The sequence below is a fragment of the Protopterus annectens genome, chromosome 2.part1 (assembly GCF_019279795.1).
Source record: "Protopterus annectens isolate FY-2018-M chromosome 2.part1, PAN1.0, whole genome shotgun sequence".
Classification (NCBI taxonomy): Eukaryota; Metazoa; Chordata; order Ceratodontiformes; family Protopteridae; genus Protopterus; species Protopterus annectens.
In genome coordinates, this window is record NC_056729.1 from 45,792,385 (window position 1) to 45,816,588 (window position 24,204).

A 24,204-nucleotide genomic window follows, 5' to 3' on the forward strand; every position below is an offset into this window, starting at 1 on the left:
TTAGTATCAGCAGTCTCTGAGCAGAGCATCAGCTCCGAACCCCATCCAGCAAGAATGTAGGCAAGATGGACTACAAACATGGAATGTTATGGTAAGTACATAACTTTATGCAACACGTTGATTATGGCATATGCATCTCTTTACTCAAATAAAGCACATTCAGAAGGAACTTTTATACTTTCCATATACCTCTCAAACGTACCGAATTCATCAGTAAATAACTATTTTGAGGGCAAAATACTGGGCTGCCAGAAATTCCCAAGAGGCCCCTTTAATTTCCAAATGTCCTGGGTTTTTCTTTAAATTTTACTCCTGACATCACATGCAGGGTGTGCACGATAACATCTGCTCCACGATGCAGACAGCCTGACTGTCATTAATTTGCAGACCTTGCACTGTGACTGCACATCTTAATTTACTTGCGAAATGCGGACTTTGCATAGCAGCATGAATTTCCCAGCTCAGCTTCTCCAGGTAAAAGTGAGCAAATCTTTTCAAAGTTAACATTTAGCTGGCTTGCAGGCACCGCACCTTCACTTTTCCTTTATGGCAGCTTTCAAGGGGTGTTGTGTGCGCACAGTGTTATTTACTTACTGGCAGCTTCACCAGTTTATCTACTTAACGGCAGCAGCTTACTTTGTGAGTTACTAACATACTTTTAATGGCAGCAGCTCTTTCCCCAGCTCAGTTCCTCTAGGTAAAAGGAGAGAATCCTTTTCAAAGTCAGCACTTCACAGCTTCACTTTTACTTAATGGCAGCTTTCAGGGGGTTGGTTTTTTGTGTGTGTGGTAATTTACTTAATGGCAACTTGCAGAAGCTTTCCAATAGCAGCTTACTTTCACTAATTTTACAATGGCATTAGTGGCAGCTTGCAGAAGCTTACTTTCACAATGGCGTTAACAGAAGCTTTCCAACGACAACTTACTCACTGTGCTTTCATAACACTGTTAATGGCAGGCAACTTGTGTGCTGATAGTTCCCTTTGAAGCTCCGCTAACAGAATTTCATCTGTAGTTGTAGGTACATTTCTGGTAAGGATGGCTGTATTAAGCTTTTACTTTCCATGTAGATAAGGGGCAATGCTTGCTGCGAGACGGGAGAAAGATACAGGAGGACTGCATTTGAGTATTAGTAATGAGAAGTCAGTAACTGAGGTCTTGTCATTGTTGCTGAAGTTTGTCTGGTGGTTGTAGTGTTGAAAAGGAAACTATAGATGCAAGTCTCTGGTTTCAACATGCATGATGGGTGTTTAGTTCATAGAATATGCCACGCATTTGAAGGACTGGTGCTGGTGGTTAGAGGACCAGGATGTAGAATGCCCATTTTGGAGAGTTAACTATGAAAATACCCTTCTCTTACTGCTTGGACAGTATAAAACTAGAAATCCAATTTATATCATGAATTTCAGTCATGCAGGAAAGTAACTTAGTTTGGTAAAGGCTATGTTGTGCTTGTAATAACTATAAACATGTAACAAATCGCACTGAAGCTTTAGTTACTGGCAGTCCCCAGTAATATTTGACATTTTAATCACCCTGATGTTTGGAGCTTACATGACCCAGGTCTTTTACTCTGAAAAATGTTACAGGTAGCCCCTGAGATGCACGGCATAATTTAATATGGTCAAAATTAGCTTTCAGTTAAATTTCATTTTCAATTACATCTACTGTATAGGCACATAAGCAAGCTTGACCTAAGGGGAAATTGAGCCATAGGCAAAGGGCTCAATGATGCCAACTTTGTTTTCTTGGCTTCCTAATATGATGCCCTCCCAGTTTCCTCACCCCCTTCCACTATTCTTAATAGTTGAGCTACTGATTTTTCTGCAATACAATTCGACACTGCTACCCCAAATGATTGTCATTTGTCACCTTCTACTGTATGGGAACCTCTTATGTGGGATGGTCAGGAAAATTTGTTTTCTGCTACCACTCCAGGGTTTTACACAGTTACTCCAGCCTTTAAGCATTTTAAAAGCTGGAGTAACTGTAAAAGCTGGTTGTTGCAGTAAGAGGTATTACGTCAGTTTTCAGTGGTCTATGCCTGTGAATATCTACAAACATCACACGAGACCAAAACAAACTTGAAAAACAATTAGAAAGTGACCTTCTCCCATGTCAGACAACTCGTCCTGCTGATAAGCATATCTGATTAACTAGACCATCAAGAGCCAAATCACATTGTTTTATACTCTGATATCCAACTATGCAAGGCCATTTGTCTATTTGTTTCTACCATCAAATCATTAAGTGTACAGAACAGTACCGAGTGTTTGGGATAAATTTACTTTCACCCATATGAATAGCACAAGCAATTGCAACAAACAGCAACGTTTTCATCAGCTCCTTCATTGTGCTCAATTCTTCCAACTGCTTAAGTAAACTATCTTCCAGCTCATAAGTCCTTCGACATTTTTTTCGGTCTTAAAATTCAGAAGATGAAAAGATCACTGTGCATGCTTAAATCACCATCAGGAATAAAAAGATTTCTACCCTATTTTCCTGTATTGGTCCTGGACAGTGCATCTTTTCAGTACTGAATAAAACTGAAACAGACCTACATAAAAGCATTTATCCATTTGGACATTTTGGGGGACTGGGGGGGGCGGGAGTATTTAATAAAAATCTACATCTTAAAATAAAAACCATGGTACATATTCCAAAACTTTTTAAAATGTATTTTGAACTGAGATGGATGCTATTTGTTTATATTTTATGCACACAAAATAAATGAATCCCTGCTGTTTCATTTAGTATGCTTTGGTAATATCAGGTTGCATTGTCATTCTTAAACGTCAGTGGCATGTCATGTCTCATGATGTATGCAAAATATAAATATGGGTTTCAGCAATGGAAGTTTACAGCACTCATTGGCCAGTTATCCCAATGAGATGCAGCCGCACCCAGTTAATGTTTTTATAAAATATTGTATTTTAGTTTTGCACAAGTTTAAATATTAACACTTGTTTCATGGCCATATTTTGGTTATCCATTCTTCAGTTTACATTTAATAGCATCCCACAATTCCACCGGAGTGGGTGGGGTTACATAATTATGTCAAGTTTGTCAAAAGGCAGTAAAGGAGGTTCACAAAATTGAAGGCAGACAAGATAAATTGACCAGTTAAACTTGGTATTAAAAAAAAAAAGGCCTGTTCCACATCTCACATCAAACTTGGACAATACTCAATTTGCATGCTTAGCAGTTTAACATCTCAAAGCATGCTTATTTCTAGCAAAATATGTCCACCTTGAGCATAGGATAAAGGACATTAGATGAGTGACTCGCTTGTAGTAATTCAGCTATTGTGGCAGATCACTCTTGATTCATAATGCTTCAGTTCCAGCCTACACTGAATTTTGGCTAGATGTAAAATGCAATTACAAAACTTGTCAAAGCAATCTGAAGTATTGTGCAACTAACAAAATTAAAAGGTAAAGCCAGCAAAGTTCCAAGTGTAAACACAGGAGTCATTACAGCAAGATTGCAATTATACAGCTCAACTACGGAAGCATTAAGAATATGTAAAAATGTTTTGTTAAGTAATTTCATAAGAGGCCTTACCTTCCTTGATAGACAATAGATCAAGTTGCTGCAGTAATGCCATTCTGTAACTGCTATAAGTAGGATTCCTAAAGACATTTGCTAGAAGTGCCATAGTATAAGGGTTGGTCACATTTGGTAGTACACTGGTTAGGCACTGTATGCAACGGCTGACCATGTGATCCTAACAAAGAGAATGTGGAAATCAAGGTGTTACAACAGCTATGGCAAGATTACCAACATCATGACATTTTGAGCCAGAGTATTAGAACATGCAGTCAGCATTACCACCACTTGGTCCATTCTAAGGCTTCTTTGGGCAAAATAGTGCTGTAAAGCTGAGCTCTATAAAACTAAACCAACTGAATTTTTCAAGATAATGCAAAATGTGCAAAAAGCAAGTGCATAAGTACAGCGGGTTACACCCTGCCTTAGTGACAACCAAAAATCTTCTTGAAAATGAATGCAGCTCAGGATAAAAAAATCTGCTACTGCAAACAGGAACATTAGGGAAAAGGACCGACCAAAGCATTCTGACTGTAGGAGTTTTTATAACTAATAGGATTCAATTCCTCAGATTGCTTGGCTGCTTTTTTCTTTTAAACAAAAATTCTTAAATTTATGGATTGGGTAAAGATACATTATGCAAAATAAGTCCCAAAACCCAATATTCTTCCAATAACCAATTATAAAAACGGTAAAAAGCAGTAAAAAGCAGTTAATTCCATACAAAAGGACACTTCATAAAGAAACACACCTAGCACTTAAAGCTAAAGAAAAGCTCCAAGAGTAATAAAATAGTATCATTCACAAAAAATAGATTGTTGCATTAGAGCATGCCAAGGGATACTCCTATTTAACCCATCTTGAAAAGACTGGTTCATTTCGAGAATATACACAGACTACCACTTGCGTTAGAGAACTTCACTCTCGTGAAGACCTTTAAAGAAACTCCACTAAATGTCTCAAGTGGAAACTATTGGGATTTCTAACCCTTAAGAATATTCTTACAGCTGGTTTGCTTATGTAGTGAAGTCTGAAACAAGTCACAGCATAAAGGGAAATAGAACTTCAGTTAATTGCTCAAACTATTTATAGATTAACAAAGCAAAAAACAGTAAGGATAAATGTTCCAACATGCAGTAAACAGTACACAAAAATAGCGAAGGGCCAAGTCATTGCTAGACGAGCCATAAACTTTTATGGCTAGTGAGCCCCTTCACAGCAACTTTGCTGCTTCAGACATTACAAAAAAAAATGAGACACCATTTTTAAAATACAAATCAGCCAATGAGATCACTTGGTCAAATCAGCCTTAAAGTTAAATTATAAAACGGATCTAATACATCAATGGTCTGTACAAAATGCACTAAATAGTAACATACATGAAAAATAGTGACAAATATAAAAAGCATAAAAAACATACAAGAACATATAAAGAGTACACATTCTCCAACTCTAGCTTGCAGAACGGGTTCAACGCATATCTTATAGTTTAAACCCCTACCTGTAGTACCCCGCATCCTAATAATGCTTTTGAGTTCTGAGGTTTCTGTTCCATTTCTAACATTGAGAACATTGTGCCTAGTGAACGGGGAGGCAATCACCATAAGTCTAAAGAATGTGTGGGGTTATGCTGCATGACATGTTTAGCTAGTGCACTTGTTTCTGACTGCTAATATTGTACACATGCTCCTTAATATTATCCCTGAACTTGTCAGTTTTACCAACATGGGACATGTATACCTGGCAGTAAGCCAGGTAGACCACATGCATAGAATCACAACTAGAATGCACATTAAACTCCACCATCCTACCCATGTCAGGATGTAAAAACCTGCTGCTGGTATCAGACGGCAAAAGTTGCATTTGTTACATGGCAGAGTGCCTACAACACTCAAAGCCATCTCATTACAGTTATCTGACTTTGGATAACCACATCCTTTTAAGTGATTTTGTTTCTGAAAACAAATCTATCCCCCACTATAGATTTAATCTGTACATAGGACACCCCAATTCCTGTCAAAAATATTCTGTAACAGTTTAATGTAACTGGAATACACAAGGGGTATTCATTTTATTATTGAGTTTCATCTCCATTACCCTTTGCCTGCTTCTTAAAGTAAGGTTCCCCTTGATCCCCACTCATCAATGCTATCAGAGGACTTCCATCTACTGCCATGATTTGAAATGACTAAGGCATGTCAATTCTTGATGAAAATCTTCATTCCTAGAATTCAATTGATCCCCGCAGGGCCTGTCTTTTGATTACATTTTTAAAAGTGTACCAGATGCATACCCTGCTATTTCTATGACATTTCCTTCCATATATCTGGGTGTTAAATTCACCTTTTGTTTCCAATTACCCTGACATCTAAAAATTCTATTACAGTAAGGGAGCCACAAAATGTAATTTTTTAAAAACTAGTGCTGCTATTCATGTATTGATGTAGGGATTCAAAGGACTTCTCCTTTCCAGTTCCCAAATTTATCCCATTCCTGAATGGCGGTCCTTCCTTGAAGCCATCCTAGCAATTCAAATGCATTGAACTTTAAGCTTGTGTGCAAAAGGATGTGCAATACTAAAGGGTAAATACGGGTTGCTAAAAGTAGGCTTCCTAAAGATTTTAGATGCAAAGCCTTCACTAGTATGTTCATTTGTAGTACCAAATTGATAGATTTCTTACTACAAGTATATGTGAACTTCAGGGTGGTACAATTTAGATATTCCATAAACTTTGCAATATATTCTTCTGTTCCTTCCCATAATAAAAATGGGATCCAGGAACCTTAAATATAAAACTTTATGTAATGAAAAAAATCAGATGAACAGAATAATTTTTCCAAGCCAGTAAGACTAAGTTACCATAAATAGGGTCACCTGCTACGCCCATTGCTACACCTTTTATCTAAATATTTTTCCCTCAAAATAGTTATTTTCAAATACCAAGGTAGTCTCTGTTCCATAAGCAAGTTTGTTCAGCACTCAACACATCAAAAGTTAGTCGTGATATTACCAAGCTACCACAAAACAAAGCTAAACCCTCTTCCAAGAAAACAGAAGTAAATCCAGGACATTGATAGTTAAACAAATGAAGAGGTAGCCAAACCTGGGGTCACTACATCCAGAGATGCAGGCTTTTGAACATGCCTGCATGGTAGACTGTCAAATTGTCATTCACCAATTAAGTAAGGAAAAACTTTAGAAAATATTAGTGATTTGCATATTATGAAACCAGATAAGGGTGGGGGTGCAGTGATATTTCATTATATTGATTATTCTTGTACCATGTTTCAAATACTTCATGATGGTGGTTCTTAAATTAGTTTTAAAAAATGAGATCAGTATAGCATTCAAGCCAATTCGGCTTTGGAAGATCTTTTAACCAATGGAAGGGTTTCTATTAACACTTCTTTGAATCCCAAAAAGTTCATAAAATCTTGAATGTCCCCAATTTAGACTAGTATCAGGATATGGGCTGAAAATTTTCCTACTTCCTATTTATGTTGCTAGAATACTGAATTGTACATGCAACAGGGACACCCCTAACAAGACTCTTTGGATTTTCTGTGGAAATTGACCACAGGTTTGGCTACCTCTAGTTGGTGTTTTTAGCCATCAGTATAGTGGATTTATTTCTCCCCACGCCTCTGCTGAAAATTGGCTTTGTTCCAAGTCTGACTTGCTCAGTTAACAAATGTTAAATGAATTAAATAAAATTTTGTATTTCCTTGGTAGAGGGTTTAGGTTTGTTTCAGGATAGTTTGACATTTGATGTCTGACATGCATGATATTGAATGCATTTATGAGTAACTATTCTACACAATATTTAATATTGGCTATTAGTTGCATCTAAATTGTATAATGCATCTTGGATCTTTTCTCCCAGAGCCTCCACTGAAAATAGTGGAATTCAGCCTGGTGGAATTCCCTGGTAATCTTTCGGCTGCTCCAGTTAGGGGTCGCCATAGCAGATCTATTTCCATTTCTTCCAGTCCTCTGCATCTTGCTCTCACACCAACCACCTGCATGTCCTGTCTCACCACATCCTTAAACCTCATCTTAGGCCTTCCTCTTTTCCTGTTATCTGGCAGCTTCATCCTTGGCATCCTTTTCCCAATATACTCTGCATCCCTCCTCAGCCCATGTCCAAACCAACATAATCTTGCCTCTCTGGCTTGGTCTCCAAACTTTCCAACCTGGGCTGACTCTCTAATATACTTTTTCATAATCCTGTCCACCCTTGTCACACCCAGTGCAAATCTTATCTTTAACTCTGCCACATCCAGCTCCAACTCCTTCCTTTGTCATTGCCACCGTCTCCAGCCCATATAAAACATAGCTAGTCTCACTACCCTCTTGTAGACCTTCCCTTTCACTCTTACTGGTACTAGTCTGTCACAAATCACTCCCGACAATTCTCCACCCACTCTATCCTGCCTGTACTCTCACTTCTCTTCCACACTCACCATTACATTGAACTGTTGATCAGAAGTATTTAAACTTATCCATCTTCGCCACCTCTACTCCCTGCATTCTCACCATTCCTCTATCCTCCCTCTCATTCACACACATTCTCTTAGTCCTGCTGACTTTCATTCCTCTTCTCTCTAGAGCATATTTTCACCTCTCCAGGGTCTCCTCCACCTGTTCCCAACTCACTACAGATCACAATGTCATCTGCATCACAGTCCACAGGGACTCCTGTCTGATCTAGTCTGTCATATCCCATCACCATTGCAAAGAAAGGGCTCAGAGCTGATCCTTGATGTAATCCCCCCTCTACCTTAAACGCATCAGTCACTCGCACTGCAGACCTCACCACTGTCACACTACCCTCGTACATATCCTGTACGATTCATACTTCTGACACTCCTGACTTCCTCATACAATGCCACAACCCCTCTCTAGGCATCCTGTCATATGCTTTCTCTAAGTCCACAAAGACTGTGCATCTCCTTCTGACCTTCTCCAACACTCAAGAGCAAACATCACATCTGTAGTGCCCATATCACATCTGTAGTGCCCCTTCCTGGCATGAAAAGTACAGTTTTGTACCTACCATAAATGTAGATGTTCGAAGATCCACATTGCTGCAGTCCTTACACTTGGGTAGTCCGCTGTCCTCGGTCGGCCCGAATATCAAAGTATAAGGCTGACGTCGGTCAGGGCGCATTTAACTGACGTCAGGACGTCAGGGTACAAATGCGCATGACCGACGTCATATCCTCAGTCTTTTCTTGCCCCAGATGTCAGAAGACCTTAAAAATAAAGGTCAAAACCAAAAGACAGCAAACAAATAACCAACCACCCGTGCACTAACTATATGTACAATATATACAACATACACAATATGTACAACCCAACCCACACAACCACCTCCAACTACAGAGGGGAAGGAGGGAGGGTAAATTGGACTGCAGCAATGTGGATCTTCGAACATCTACATTTATGGTAGGTACAAAACTGTACTATGTTCTTCATCTCACATTGCTGCAGTCCTTACACTTGGGTAGAATCCCAAAGCAGAGTTAAGGGAGGATGGCTAACTACAAGGAAGCAGGAGCTGCCAAAATGCCCTGCAAAACCGCAGTGGCAAAACCAGCCCTGGACTTAGAGTAAAGTGGCAGGTGATAATGCCTAGAGAAAGTATGCACAGAACTCCAAGTAGCTGCCTCCAAAATATCCTTGGTTGCCACTCCCCTCAAAAAAGCTGTTGAAGTGGCAGTAGCCCTAGTGGAATGAGGCCTAATCCCAGCTGGAACCTCCTTGCCATGATGGGAATAACAGAAAGCAATGCAAAACCCAATCCACTTAAATAGTTTGTTTTGACACAGGCTTGCCCTGAGAACTCAAAGCAAAAGAAACAAACTGCTGAGACTGCCTGAACCCTTTAGTTCTGTCCAAATAATAACGCAACTGCCTGTGTACATCCAAAGTGTGCAAAATCTTTTCCCCTTATTTTGGGGATTTGCATAAAAGTAGGCAAATGAATAGTCTGGTTTAAAGCCACACTAGAAACCACCTTAGGCATAAAGGAAGGATTAGTACGTAATGATACCCTATCCTTATGGAAAATCAAGAAAGGCTCAACTGCCATAAGGGCCTGCAATTCAGAAACCCTTCTTGCAGAGGTAATGGCCAACAAAAAAGCAGTCTTCCATGATAAATATTTCAACTCAGCAGTAGCTGCAGGCTCAAAAGGTTGTAGAGTGAGTTTCTCCAACACAAAATTGAGATCCCAAGCAGGAGTAGGAGCTTTTCGTGGGGGTCTGATATTCTTCGCCCCTCTAAGAAATTGCTTGAACAAAGGATGAGAAAACAATGGCGGGTCGCAATCATAGTGAGCTGAAATCGCTGCAGCATGAACTTTAATAGAAGAGAAAGACAAACCTTTGTCTAGTAACTCAGTAAGATATTGAAGAGCCACACACAAATTAGGCTCAGAAACATCAAAATCTTTTGCTGCACTCCAAAATAAAAATCTCTTCCATTTATCTGCGTACACTTTCCTTGTACTAGGCCTTCTAGCTTCCAAAATAACATTCAAAACTTGCTGAGGAAGTGGAGGCCCACTATGGTTCAAAACAGAATATGCCAGGCTGTTAGGTGCAGAGAGTGAAGCTTGACATTGAGCAAATGGCTGTCCTCCTGTGACAACAGGTGTGGAATCGAAGGCAAAAGCCATGGAGGCTTCCGTACTAGACTTTAGTAATGGGTACCAGTGCTGTCGAGGCCAATCTGGAGCTATTAAAATCATCCTTGGCTTGTCCTGTCTGACCTTCAGAAGTACCTTTGGGAGGAGAGGCAGAGGTGGAAAGGCATACACATGGAGATTGCTCCAATTGAAAGAAAGAGCATCCACTCTCCAAGCTGTGGGATGAAACCTTTTTGTGCAAAACTTTGGCAGCGGATGGTTTAGTGGAGAAGCGAACAGATCTATGCCTGGAGTTCCCCATGACACTGTCAATTTCTGAAATACATGAGGATCCAATTTCCACTCGTGGGGATCCATAATTCGTCTGCTCAACACATCTGCTAAGGAGTTCTGTGCTCCTGGCAGAAACCTTGCCTGAAGATTGAGCTGTAAACTGAGAGCAGTCTCCCACAAAATCATTGCTTGTCTGCATAGAGGATAAGAATGCGTTCCCCCTTGCTTGTTGATGTACCACATGACAGTTGTGTTGTCTGTTAGAATCGACACCTGTCCTGGAAGAAGGAATTCCTTGAAAGCTATTAATGCAAACTGGACTGCTAACATCTCCTTCATGTTGATATGTAGATGTTGTAGTCTGACAGGCCACTTGTTTTGTATCCACTTTCCATTTAGATGAGCTCCCCAAGCTTTGTCTGAGGCATCTGTCGTTAAAATCTGACTTGCCTCTGGCCGCGTCACAGAGAGTCCCTTGTTTAGGTGACATTCCTGAGCCCACCACAAAAATTCCTTCTGAATGCAAGGTATTATTTGAATGACAGTGTCCAGATCCTGGCAGTGCTGTGTCCATACATTTTTGAGATACCATTGTAGCTTCCTCATATGCAGTTTGGCATTGGGAAGCACCAGAATACAAGATGCCATGAACCCTAAGGCTTGAAGGACTGTCCTTGCAGTCAGCCCGGACTGATGAGATAGTTGAAGTAAAGGGATAGACTCTGTTGTTTGTCCGGGGTTAAAAAGGCCATCTGGGATGCTGTATTCAGTCTCACACCCAGAAAGCATATGTCTTGAGAGGGTACTAGACTGGACTTTATTTCGTTCACAGAATACCCTAGGCATCTTAGCACTGCTATCACATATTCCAAATGATGAAGAAGCTCTTCCCTTCCTTGAGCCAGAATTAGGCAGTCGTCCAAATAAGGATAGATCTGTATTCCTTTTAGTCTGAAGAAAGCTATCACTGGAGTCAGAACTTTCGTGAACACTCTGGGCGCAGTAGATAAGCCAAAGGGCAATGCAGAGAACTGATAGTGAGAAGTCCCAGCTCGAAAATGCAGATACTTCCTGCAACTGAGTCTGATAGGAACATGAAGGTAAGCCTCCTTGAGATCCAAAGTTACCATCCAATGATCTTTGCCCAGCAGAGGTAAAAGCTGCTGCAACGTCAACATTTTGAACTTGGGAATGTCCAGAAAAGTGTTGAGGATAGATAAATCCAAAATTGGTCTCCACGTGTTCCCCTTCTTTGGTACTAGGAACAGGCGAGAATAAAATCCTAGGCCCACTTCTGGTAGAGGGACCTGCTGTATGGCCCCTAGTTGGAGCAACAGAGAAACCTGTTTGTGAGCCTCTATTCTTTGTTGAGGAGGAACGTCTGGCATGCCTTTGAAAGGAGGCAAGGTATGGAAATAAAACCTGTAGCCGTGGTGTATGATATCCAACACCCATTTGTCCTGGGTAATTAAACTCCAATTGAAAAGTGCCAACCTTCCTCCCAAAGGTGCTGCCAGACGAGCAGGCTCTGGCAGCTGAAAAGGTAAGGCATTGGGTCTGTTTACGAAAGGACTGACCCCTGCCCTCACCCGAAGCCTGTGCAGGAAAACTCCCTGTTCTAGGCCTGAAAGAGCCCTGAGCTCTGCCCTTACCACGTCTAGATCTACCCCTAGACTGGGAATCATAAGAAGGATACGTCCACCCCTTAGTAGGCCAATTTCTACTAAACTTTGGAGGCTGGACCTGCAAAAAATCTTTAACAGTCTGCATAGACTTAGTCTTAAAGAATATGGAAGACAAGGCTGTCTCAACAGGAGGACCAAACAACACGTCAGATTATAAAGGAGCATCTAAAATCCTTGTTTTAACATTTTCAGACAAATTCTGATCCCTCAGCCAGGCGTGCCTGCGAAGAACAGACCCAGTGGCAGCCACCCTAGACGAGGCCTGTACAGCATCAAAACCACATTGCAAAGAATGCTTACCCACCTGTTCAGAAACATGTACTAAATCTTGCAACTCTTTACAATCAATACCTTCTGCCAGAGCATCAACCTTAGACTTCAATTGTGATAGGAGATAGTTTTGGTATTTCAACATGTGAAACTGGCAATTCAGAGCCCTCATAGCAAGAGTGGAAGTAGTATAAACTTTCTTTCCCCATCTATCCAAGGCCCTAGCCTCCTTGTCTGCAGGAACCGGATTCTTAACAGAAGCCTCAACACCCTTAGGCCCCTGGCTAACAGTTTCTGGGTCTGCCCTAGGACTCTTAAAAAGATACTTATGAACTTCAGGCACCCTGTAATACCCATCCGGCTTAACAGGAGCAGGAGGCAAAGAATCAGGATTAAGAGAAGCCTCTGTAAAAACATCTTCCACTACATCCAAAACAGGAGGTATAGCCAAAGGCCTATGCTGGGGTAAAACAGAAATTCCCTAAGCCGTTTTCTGGAATCAGAGAAGTCCTGACCTTCCCACTTAAAATGCTCCCTCATGGAATGAAGAGTTTCTGAAAAAGAAAAATCCTCAGGAGGAGTAGCAGGAGGAGTAGAATCATCCACATCAGAATCAGAATAAGGAGAGTACTCCTGCAAGTCCTCAGCCGAAGACTCTGAAACATCTGAAGCTTGCTCCAAACCCCCCAGCTCAGGCTCCACTCTAGGTCTCTTAGCAGGAGGGGGCATAGAACCCCTAATCAAAGTAATCAAATCTTCTGCCATTTTAAGCATATGCTTCCTGGGCATAGTACCTGAAGAGCTAGGGGTAACACCAACTGAAGCTAAACCTGGCCTGCCCTTGGGAGAAGCCTTAGAAACAGAAGGAGAGGGCCTAGTCACCTTAGGAAGGGAGGGGAGTATAGTAACCTGAGAAGCCCCCACAGCCTGACTTGCCTCCTGAGAGGCCACATCTTGCAATAATAAGGTCTCACTCTGGGAACACAAAGAAATCTCCGGTGGAGCCACCGGCTCCACCGACACCTCTAAAGAACCGGCGTCCGGTACAGACGGTTCTTCTAGCCTAGGCTTAACTGCCTTGTCCTTGCGCTCCTTTGAGGAAGCGGGCGTCGGAGCATCCGACGGCATTTTATAATTGCACCGCTTCCCAAAGACTAACCTTGCACAATCCAACCTTCTCTTTATCGTGCGTTTATTAAATCTAGCACAAGTGCGACAGCCAACAACGTCGTGCTCAGGCCCTAAGCAAGGAATACACAAAGTATGATAATCTCTATGCGGTATCTGTTTCCCACAAAAAACAGAATTATTGACTTTCTGACATCCGGTAAATGACTGAGGCAAGAAAAAACTAAAACATTCCCCAACGGGGTACTTGGCCAACTTTGAACTCGGTCTGAAACTTCTAAATCGAAAAATCTCAGAACGCCAACCGGCACTTACAATGCTGCTTCTGCATCGGACCATGCGGCAAAAAAGACTGAGGATATGACGTCGGTCATGTGCATTTGTACCCTGACGTCCTGACGTCAGTTAAATGCGCCCTGACCGACGTCAGCCTTATACTTTGATATTCGGGCCGACCGAGGACAGCGGACTACCCAAGTGTAAGGACTGCAGCAATGTGAGATGAAGAACATCCATACTGATCACCAATCACCTCCCTTCCCAACATAGCTTCCACTATTTCCCATAACTTCATGCTGTGACTGATCAATTCAATTCCTCTGTAGTTACTACAGCTCTGCACGTCACCCTTATTCTTAAAAAAACTGGTACCAAAACACTATCCATTCCTCAGGCATCCTCTCACTTTCCAAGATTTCATTAAACAATTTAGTAAAAAACTCTGCCATTTCACCTAAACACCTCCATGCTTCCACATGTATGTCATCAGGACCAACAGTTCTGCCATTCTTCATCCTCTTCATATCTAGCCTTACTTCCTCCTTGCTAATCCACCGCACTTAATGATTCACTGTCCACACATCATCCAGCCTTCTCTCCCTCATTCTCTTCATTCATCAGCCCCTCAAAGTACACTTTCCATCTGCACAATGCACTCTCCTCGCTTGTGAGTACATTTCCCTAATTATCCTTTATCACCCTTACTTGCTGCACATCTTTACTAGCTCGGTCCCTCTGTCTAGCCAATTGGTACAGGGTCTCTCCCTCAGTGTCCAACCTTTCATACAACTCTTCATATACCTTATCCGTAGCCTTTGCCACCTCTTTGCCATGCACCTCATCTCCTTATACTCTGTTCTTCATCTCCAACAATCCCACTTAGCCAACCTCCTGGTAAACTGCAAATAGAGCATTTAACAGATGCAAAGTTGCAACTGGAATGAGGATTAAGGATGGTGTAGAAGCGGGCTGGTCAAGGATGGTTTTACTTGCCAGCTTTGGACTGCAACAGGAAATGTTCTGCCATTAACCATGCATTCCATGAAAATACCATTGTCCAAAAACCTAACCTACTCCCTGCTAAAAAAGGGTTGAAGAAACGCAAATATTCAGATAATGGCTTATTTAGCATTCTGGAGGTAGACATTCAAAGACTTCTAATGTGTCAGATTAGGAGTCCTAAGTTTGGATGCCGTCAGGCTTAACTATTGATTTCTTATTCTATCTTACACTAATAAAAGGAAAAGGTGCTTTGGCTAAACACTGATCCCACTGCTTAAACTACATGAAGTGATACAGCAGAATGACACTGGTTGCATTGACATGTCCTTCTAATCTTGTGTGAATTAGAGATGGATGGCTTAACTTGAGACCACATCCTACGTATTAGATGCAATGTTGGATCGCTGAGGTAAAGTGGTTTCATGCTAGTGCAGAAACACTATAGTAACCAAACTGGTACCAAGTTATTCTAGGAGAAGTGCCCTGCCTTGTGCATTTGAATACTGAGTTTGCAGAGGACTTAAGGCAGGTTATGAAGCCCAAGAGTTTTTACAAAGAGGAATCAGTTGCCCATTGTCCAGTTTGCCCTTTTAAAGAGCTAACCATCTAAGTGTTATAAACCAACTTGAGACCTTGGTGTAAAGCACAGATCTTTGCATAGGTACACCATTACAATCCAAGATCTGACAATTCCAAAGGTTCAGGTGACTGCTTAAATCCAGGATGTCTCAACATTTCTGAAATATATGGGTACAAAATATTAATGCAGTGCATGATCAGATACTTTCAAAAATGCAAGGCTGTGTATAGATTCAAGAATGCACAGGAACAAGAACATGTTTGGTAAAGTTTGGATGCAAAGGAGCTACAGTAATACCACAGAGCTTTGGCATTAAAGTAGCATATTTAGCAAAGGTCCTTTACACCTTTCATTCTGTCCTTGCTTTGTTTAATTCAATACAAGGAAAGAGGTACTTTGTCCTCTCAATAAGTTTTCCTGGATACACAGATACAGAATTTGGGGGGTATTCCATTCAGGGAAAACTGAATCCTAATGAGAGCAAGAGTAAAATAAAGTGCACCAAGTAAGAAGTTCACAACCTTCTACACCAAACGTTTTATTTCAGACTGGAGAATTTGATAGTACTGCACATGAATTTTAAACTGAACTAGTTTTTTCCTTAAATCACAAGTCTAGGGCTTTTTTAAAAACCATTCCTCATTTAAAACGTACTTTCCTAAAGAGGAAAGTTTAAATGTGTGAAGTTTTTCTCCAAAAGGAACTTCTGTTCAGCAATGGAGCAGCAGAAGCCGACCAAATCCTCAAAAGCCAACACAAAAGGGCTCTGACAGCAGGAAAGCTTTGAATGGCTTGGTGCCCAAAGCAGCCTTGGTCAACTCAGTTTGAGCTAATGGTTTGGGCAAGTGAAGTGCTTTTAGCTTTGGAAACTGGCCAGCTATTATATCCTATACAGTAGATAACCCATACAGCTAAGGCTACTGCAGCAGGGATCAATCTGTTCTGTTAAGTTTACACAATTGCACTTCCACATTTAGTGGAAATCAAAAGCTACACAGTTTGTATAATTGCCAAATGCAGTTATGATGCACTTTTGAAAAAAGCGCAATAGTGCCATCACTGTGCTAGTTATGGAAGGTTGTGTTCATACTACTATTTTAGTATTTTCACTGTCAAGTACAGCTTGCCATCAGCTCAGAAATTAGATTTGCATTGTACTGTAAAATAACTCCAGACATTAACCTTCAATATCAGTCTCTGAAAAGGACAGAAGCCCATACATTTATTCACTTACTGGAAAGTAATTTGAGAACATACAGTAGGAAAATGGATGATCTTCCCTTAAAGTCTGAAGAATTTGAAATGGTCGTCTTCTCTTTTCAAACCTTACTTGAATGTGCAAGCTACACAGTATGTTGCAATCTACTTCAAGAATATCCAAGCTAGGGCAGCCATCAGTGCATAGTAAAGGGATTTAGTTTTCCTTGACTGGAGAGAGGAAAGGCGTTTCCTCAACTATTGTCAATAGCCTTGACAATTATCCTATTATAGTACTCAGTTGCAGCTTCTGGCTTCAAGTATGCTTGTTGGGAGAATTACTAGTCTATATTGTTTGGATAGTTGATAGCATACAAGCCAGTAAGCTGTTCAGGGAAGTGGGTTTGAAGAGCTGAAAATTCTCTCAAAGGCTTAAAGGGGAGAGTTTTTTATATAAACACAGAAGCTTAGAGAATTGCTAATATCACAGGATCAGTAAGCAAGACATTTATGAGGAGAGTCACTAATCTGTCAGAGTAGATTAAGGACTTGAGGTAGCCAATGTTTTGTTAGAAATCATTGGAGGGCCTTTCCAGTGAGCAAATCTATTTGGATGTTTATATACCAAATGGGACATTTGCAGGATCTTTGATAGCAATGGTAGCCTTTTTACAGAGCACTATAATGCACATGTGCAATAAGCTTGACATTTTTGGTGCACCAGGTATGTGCATATTCCAGTCTCTTTGGGAAACAGTACTCCAGTTTGTCATCCGCAGCAGGCTTTGCCAACCACACTTCTGAGACAGACTTGCAGGTCTAAGAAAAATTCCAAACTGGAAAGGACCAAGTATTTATCACTGTGGTACCTTAACTACTGTTTTAAGTTCTAAAACTAGTACCAGCAACATCCACACCCTTAGAGTGTTGACTAGCCAGTATGCAAGCCATTGAACAATGTAGGTATTCACATTACATTTGTCCATTTCAATAATAAAATGGAGACCGTGTCAAAATTAAATGGTAAATACAGAGTGACCACTTTCCATATCCTCTAACCCATGCAGGGGATGACTAGGTTCAGACCACCAAACTTGCTCTTGACAAAACCAAACTAACCAAGGTCTAGATCAGTTAACTATGCATGCATCAATACATTCTATGGTTTTACATAGGATGGAGATGGACCTAAAATCATATGGATGTGTAGAAGGGCACACCCTTTTAGAGGGATGTCACAGCAGCTGCTCTCCAGCCATGTAGCACAAACCCTATGGATGGGCTGAGATTAAAAGCAAAGGCTCAGATAGTACATACTTCACACTGATTATAATACAGCCTGGTTTGTTGTCCAATCTCTTTGAATACCTGCCAAACACTATACTTCTAAAGACTTGTTGCAATGAGACTAAGGAAACAAATTTTCACGGGTAAAGTTAACAATGTCCTTACCAATACGGAGATATATGGATGAGCTTTAACAGTTTAAGAGTACCATAGAAATGTATTCTTTAATTTGCCTTTTAAGGCAGACTGGTAGTCTTTTCTATGAAGCTGTTCAGGTAGTCAGTTTGGAGGGGAAAGCAACAACTCCCTTAATTAGGTCCATTTGCAAAGAATTGCTGGGGTCTTTGCTTGGGTCTTCAAAGGTTTGACCTGAAAAAGCCCCTAATCTTACTTTTTGGTATCACATGGCCCAAGAGAAATTACAGCTTTGTGGTAACATTTACCCAAGAAGAGTATAGGTGGAGTACATGCAACAAGCTATGTTGGCAAGAATAAAGTCATGGAGATCAGCAGGCAATTAGTTTGCTCCTGAGGATTGGCATCAGTCTAGAAAATTGAGCATATACACTTTTTTTTTTTTAGAAGTTTTAGTATGCCAGTCAATGGTTGGAGAACTGAAGTCTCCCTAACATACTTTGATATTTCATCCCTCAGTGATTAACCTCCATGATCTTTTCAGGGAGGGGGGGGGCATTGATGGGGGATCTGTACTTTAAGTTGACAATCCAAATTGCCTTTAAAAAAAATCCAAGTTGCTTGGGTCTTCAAAGTCACCATATTCTTGCCCAGTCTGATTGCCAACTAAAGTCATATATGACAAAAAAAATCCCCATTAATTTGATGTGCGAGGTGGTGTTTGAAAAGTTTAGGCACTCAGTTTGCTACTCAAAGAAGTAAGGAAATAATAGGTGCTACAATCCTCAGAGGGAATGCCATCATTGCACTGAAATCCTATCAGAGTATCCCTGTAAATATGAATGTTTGAGCTGGACTGCCTTAACATCTGGCATCTTTATATTTAGACTTCTAGCATTAAATGCCACCCTGATTTGGTTCAAACTGGAGTTTGCTGTGTAGCAATATCTAGTTGTGGGACTGTTGAAAGAAGCACTATTAGGGAAGCAAAGGCTTTATCCAGTATGTAGAAGCCCTAGTATGACAGGTACAGACCATCCTTAGGAAAACAAATTCCTATCTACAATCCCACCCCAGGCCGACCCCTACAGGATCCCCTTACAAGGACACCAACTACTTACTCAGTTACTTCAGGAATATCTGGATATTGAGAGAAGAGCAAGTTGCTATTCAAAAATCTCTTTCCTCTAACATGCACAGTAAGTTCCATCATTAATGACCCAGGTCATTCACTTCCACATGGGACAGCACTAGGTTGTAGCCATGTTAACTGGTTTAAGAGAACTTGGGGATCCGACAACCTGGATCCTAGCACGAGACAAGTCACCATATTCTTGCCCAGTCTGATTGCCAACTAGTCATGTATGACAAAAAATCCCTGTGGGGAAATAAGTAGGCCTTGTAGACTTGCACCCCTTTCCATTATATACTGCAATTCTGCATACAAGCAAAGGCATAGTCTTGTAATAGGTTGTAGGTCAGAGGCAAAAGGTGCCCAAGCTCTGGCAGACTAGCAGCATCCACTGCACTATACTTCCCAGTAGTAAGCAATACTACAATTAGCCCATCTTGTCAAGCTCCATTTTCCACTCAGTGGATTTGCTCTTGCTTTAACACTAATCCATTTCCACAGTGACTGTAGGATAGCAAAAAAATCAAAGGATGTTACAGAATGACTTGTTCTGACAGAGGCCCAAAAACAGCAAGGCAAATGTAGGTGTACATAAATTCAGGAATCAATTTTTAAAACAGTGAAATCTTAATACACAGTGAAAGTTTTAAATTAGGAAGCTGTAAGGGCATCAGCCACATATCAAGCTAACTGCAATGAAGGGCAATTTTAAGCCTACCCAATAATGACTATAGGACAGAACAGAGATAAAGTGTTTTAATACAATGGGGCAAATGTGTGACAGGGCATGGAACAAACAAAGACATTGGCAACCTTCAAAACACTGGACCCCACCCAGTTTGGGTTCGTGAAGGGCAGATCTAGTCTCCTGAACCTAATTGACTTCTTAGAAATCAGTCTTCAGAGCTGTGAATGATCGCAAGGCAGTCCACACAGCCTCTCTGGACCTTACCAAGGCCTTCCAACACCATCTCCCCCACTCTGGAATCAGATAAACTTAAGCTGGGCATAAATCCCTACATCACTCGATGGGTTGCCAACTGCCTTGCTGACAGAACCCAGACTGCAGAAGTAGCAGACGCCAAATCGAGCTCCAGACAAGTGGAGTACCTCAGGGTTCAATCCTGGGACTGCTCTTGTTTGGCATCTACTTCTTTGAAGTACAGGTCAACACTAAGGGACTCTGGCTAATAAAGTTCACAGATTACTGCAGACTGGGAGCCATTACTGAATCCCCAAATAATGTGGATATTCTACAAAAGGGCCTTACAGAAACAGATGCTTGCTGCCAGAGCCATGGGATCAAGCTTAATGCCAAGAAACAGTTATCCCCTTTGGGAAAAAACATGTACCGAAGAATTACCACATAGGTGGCAATATACTAAACACCAAAAGTGTGACGAGAGACTTAGGGACACAGGTGGACAGTGGTCTCACCTTAGATAATTACATCACCACAACAGTCAGGAAATCCTATGTGGCACACTTCATCACTAAGGGCTTTTCATCCAGGAAAAAGAAGGTCATTGTCCCACTGAACTCATCCCTCAGACCCATTATAGAGTACAACGCCCCATTTGGTATGTACTACACATCTGCAACAGCTGGAAAGGCCACAAATACCTCAGAATCTCGGGCCTAAAGCAGATGCCATATGCTGACAGTCTAAAAAACTCCAGCTATACTCTGTGGCATAGCTACTCAGAGGCGATCTCTGCTTAACATACAAGGTCATGTCAAACCATGAGCTGGTGGGCATGCTTCACTTAAAGAAATCCCAATCCCTCAGCCACACGCTCCAGGATCTAAACCTCATCACAATGAACAAAACATGCTGGAGGGATGGGTTCCTGACCCAGAGACTCCCCATACTCTGGAATAGCCTGCCCATACATGTCAAGCAGAGAGCCTCCTTGGCCCTCTTCAAAAGGAGCCTTGATGATTGGATGGGAGATGGGAAATTCACCCCAAGGATCATGTCCATCACCCTGCTAGACAGGGGTCCAGGGAAGTAAATAGTGGGAAGAAATATCCAGGGAATTGTGGCTAGGCTTGTATAAGCCCTAGGGCTGATAGCCTAGTACCAGCCTATGAACCTGTTTACAAACCTTCCAAAGAGATGCAATTAAATATAAATCAGGCAATCCCTTCCGCCAACCTGTTGGGAGTACTTACAAACCATATTCATGTATATACCCATGTGTGGGCAGACTAGTTTCTATTTTACTGACTATTCAGTGCTAGCAGATAGTTAACCTGCAACTACTGAGTGCAACTCTGCAGTAACTATATCGAAATTATGGGCAGAGGCTGTACATGTGGAAACATGCAACCTTCATAATTTACCAGTTTTTGTACTACAAAATACGCACTGAAACTTGCAAAGCACCTTTTACTTGCCTACAAGTGCCCCATTCAAGCCAATATAGTACCCATTAGTCAGCAGTAAATAGTCCACATTGCCAGCCTGTAAATGCTGGTGGTGCAGAATTAAAGCTTCAAATGTAGCTCAAGCAACCAGTGATCAGTCTGGGCACATTGAGCTGGCAGGGGGAGATGGTAACAAGTGACCCTAGTAAGATAACTTTGGTAAGACTGGGGCTGTCCTCTGTTGGACCTGCAGGTCATGGTCTTAGCAAGTCCACACTGCCACTGCACACTGGTTGGAGGGTTCACTGCATGGAAGATTGGAGGGTTCACTGCATGGAAGAAAGCTTCCCACAGCGAAACCACATTGGTGCATTTCATAGAAGCTTCTGTGAGGGAAGAGGTACAGAGAAGTTCCAACACTGAGGGTAGGCCACTCCACTGGACATTGCAACTGTCCCCTCCCCATCACCCGACACCATATGGAATGGATGGACTAATTGGGTACACTAGTCAAATAAATGGGTCAAAGGACTCCTGTCTAAAATCAGGGATGTATGACTACCCTCAAATGGAATGATTTCTCAAATTGGAGCCACTGGACAGGATTGACAAAGCCTGTAAAAGCTATGGCATCTCTAAATGCACATCCCTTGCTGCAGCAAAAATAAGTGAAAAATACTGTACTTGTAAAATATCAACTTCCCATATGTGAGATCATTCCAGTCTGGAAACAGGAGGGCAAAGACTGAAGGATACCTACCATAGTACAAAACTAAATATTTCTACATGAAATGAAGTTTACTGGTCTACACAGTTAATTTTTACATTTGTTGACCATTTGTCCAACAGTGCTGATAGGAGGATGAACAGATGGGTTCTTGCAATAGTGGCTTTGGTGTTTTTATTCATGAACTGTCTGTTAAAGGAGTCCTATCTTTGTTTATCTCCTTGATCGTTTGGGCTACATGTATGTCTAATTTCAGATTGTCAATTTCTATGCCTAATAGCTTAGTGTGAGTTGTGTATTATCTTTGGATTTTATGGCAAAATTGGTGCTTACTGGAGGAGATCTACCAGGGCTAGAGAATAAATTTGTTTTTTTTGGGGGGGGGGGATTAAGTACAACTTTGATGTGAACCATTCTTCAGCTAAGGTAATGTTATTTTGGGTGATTGTTTTTAGTTCATTCGGGGTGGGTGCGGCACAGTGGTGTCATCTGCATATTGCACTATAGAAGCAAAGGGTGAGGATGAGGCTATCTGGTTAGTAAATAATGAAAATAGCAAGGGACAGAGGACGGACCCTTGAGGGACACCTTTGGCTACTGGTAGTAAGGGGACAATTGGTCTTGCCATAGAACTGCCTGTTAACAGTTTGATAGTTACTGAACCAAGATGTGGTGGAGGAGCTTATGTTAAGGGTAGCTAGGGTTTCTAGGAGCATACTATGGTTAACTATATCAAACAACGAAATCCACCAATAAACGTCACCAACTATGAACAAAAACCACCTGGCTCCGTGGTAGGATGAAACAGTCTGAGGAAGTTCAGTTACTGAAGTGAACGAAAAGCGCTTTACAAGTACTTTCTTCCGTTTGGTTTCATCTACTTGTTTGTTTCTACAATGTGAAAGAAGTTCTACAATTTAAAGAAGCACCTCTTCTGGACTAACTTTTGAAAAGCAACTTGCCTCTTTGAATTTGCTACCATGTGGCTGGTTTGACTGACACTGGATGCTTTTTCAGTCACTCCATTGGAACTTTCATGACAGTGTGCTGACAGTTTACACCTGGGACTGCTTCAACTTGGCATTACTCAAGGAAAAGGTACTGAACTATTTAAATACACCAGCTTTTTATATTGTTTGGCTTTTACATGTGTACAGCTGTTTAAGAAAAAGTTTTCGTGGCCAAGTGTGCTTTGACGATGGATTTATACACAGTTTGTAAACACACCAGCTAGTTTTATATAAGCTTTTTGAAAACACACTTGAAACATTTGGTATTTGTTCACCTGTACTACCAGTGCAACAAGGAAGTACCAAGTTTTTAAGGTGGTTTACTGTGACAAAACCTTTTGTGTTACCTTGAGCAAACTTTTTTATAACTAATAAAGACTGTTGTTTCATCCTACCACAGAGCCAGGTGGTTTTTGTTCATAACTATATCAAAGGCTTTGTATAAGAATATGGAGGATACAAATAGTTATTTCTATGGTGATTCACAATGTTGGAAAATGAAAGCAGTGCTCTGGTAGTGGTATGGGAAGATCTAAAGCCATGCTAGGTTGTGGATAGTAGTTTTTTTAGGTGGTAATGCATAAGCTAGGTATTAACTATTTGATAAAGGTGATAAAATTGCTATAGGGCAGTAGTTGGTAAGCTTAAGGGATTGATCCCCTTTGTGCAATGGGATAATGCGAGATATTTTCCAAGAGTGGGGTACTTTGCATTCTGTTATTGACCCGTTTAGGAGGATGGACATTGGATAGGCTACAGCATCTGCTGTAATCTATAGCAAAAATCAGCAGGTAGATTGTCAGCTGCTTATGTGGCTGGTTAAAGTTGATGAGTTTAGCAATTGTATTAGTGAGGACTGGGTTCGGGGAAAAAACGGGGGTAGTTCATATTAGAAAGGGTGGGGGTTACTGTTGCTGTGGGGTTGGT

General features: G+C 41.2%; 1 protein-coding gene across 2 annotated transcripts in view; it reads right to left on the reverse strand.

The window, feature by feature from the left end:
- Window positions 1-24,204, reverse strand: part of LOC122793959 (alpha-2-macroglobulin-like protein 1) — a 621,161-nt gene that overhangs the window by 186,782 nt on the left and 410,175 nt on the right. For both annotated transcript variants that reach the window (XM_044062013.1, XM_044062014.1), the window contains one exon: window positions 3,565-3,727. In XM_044062013.1, the coding sequence (XP_043917948.1) occupies window positions 3,565-3,727 (163 nt within the window). The remainder of the gene's footprint in view (window positions 1-3,564; window positions 3,728-24,204) is intronic.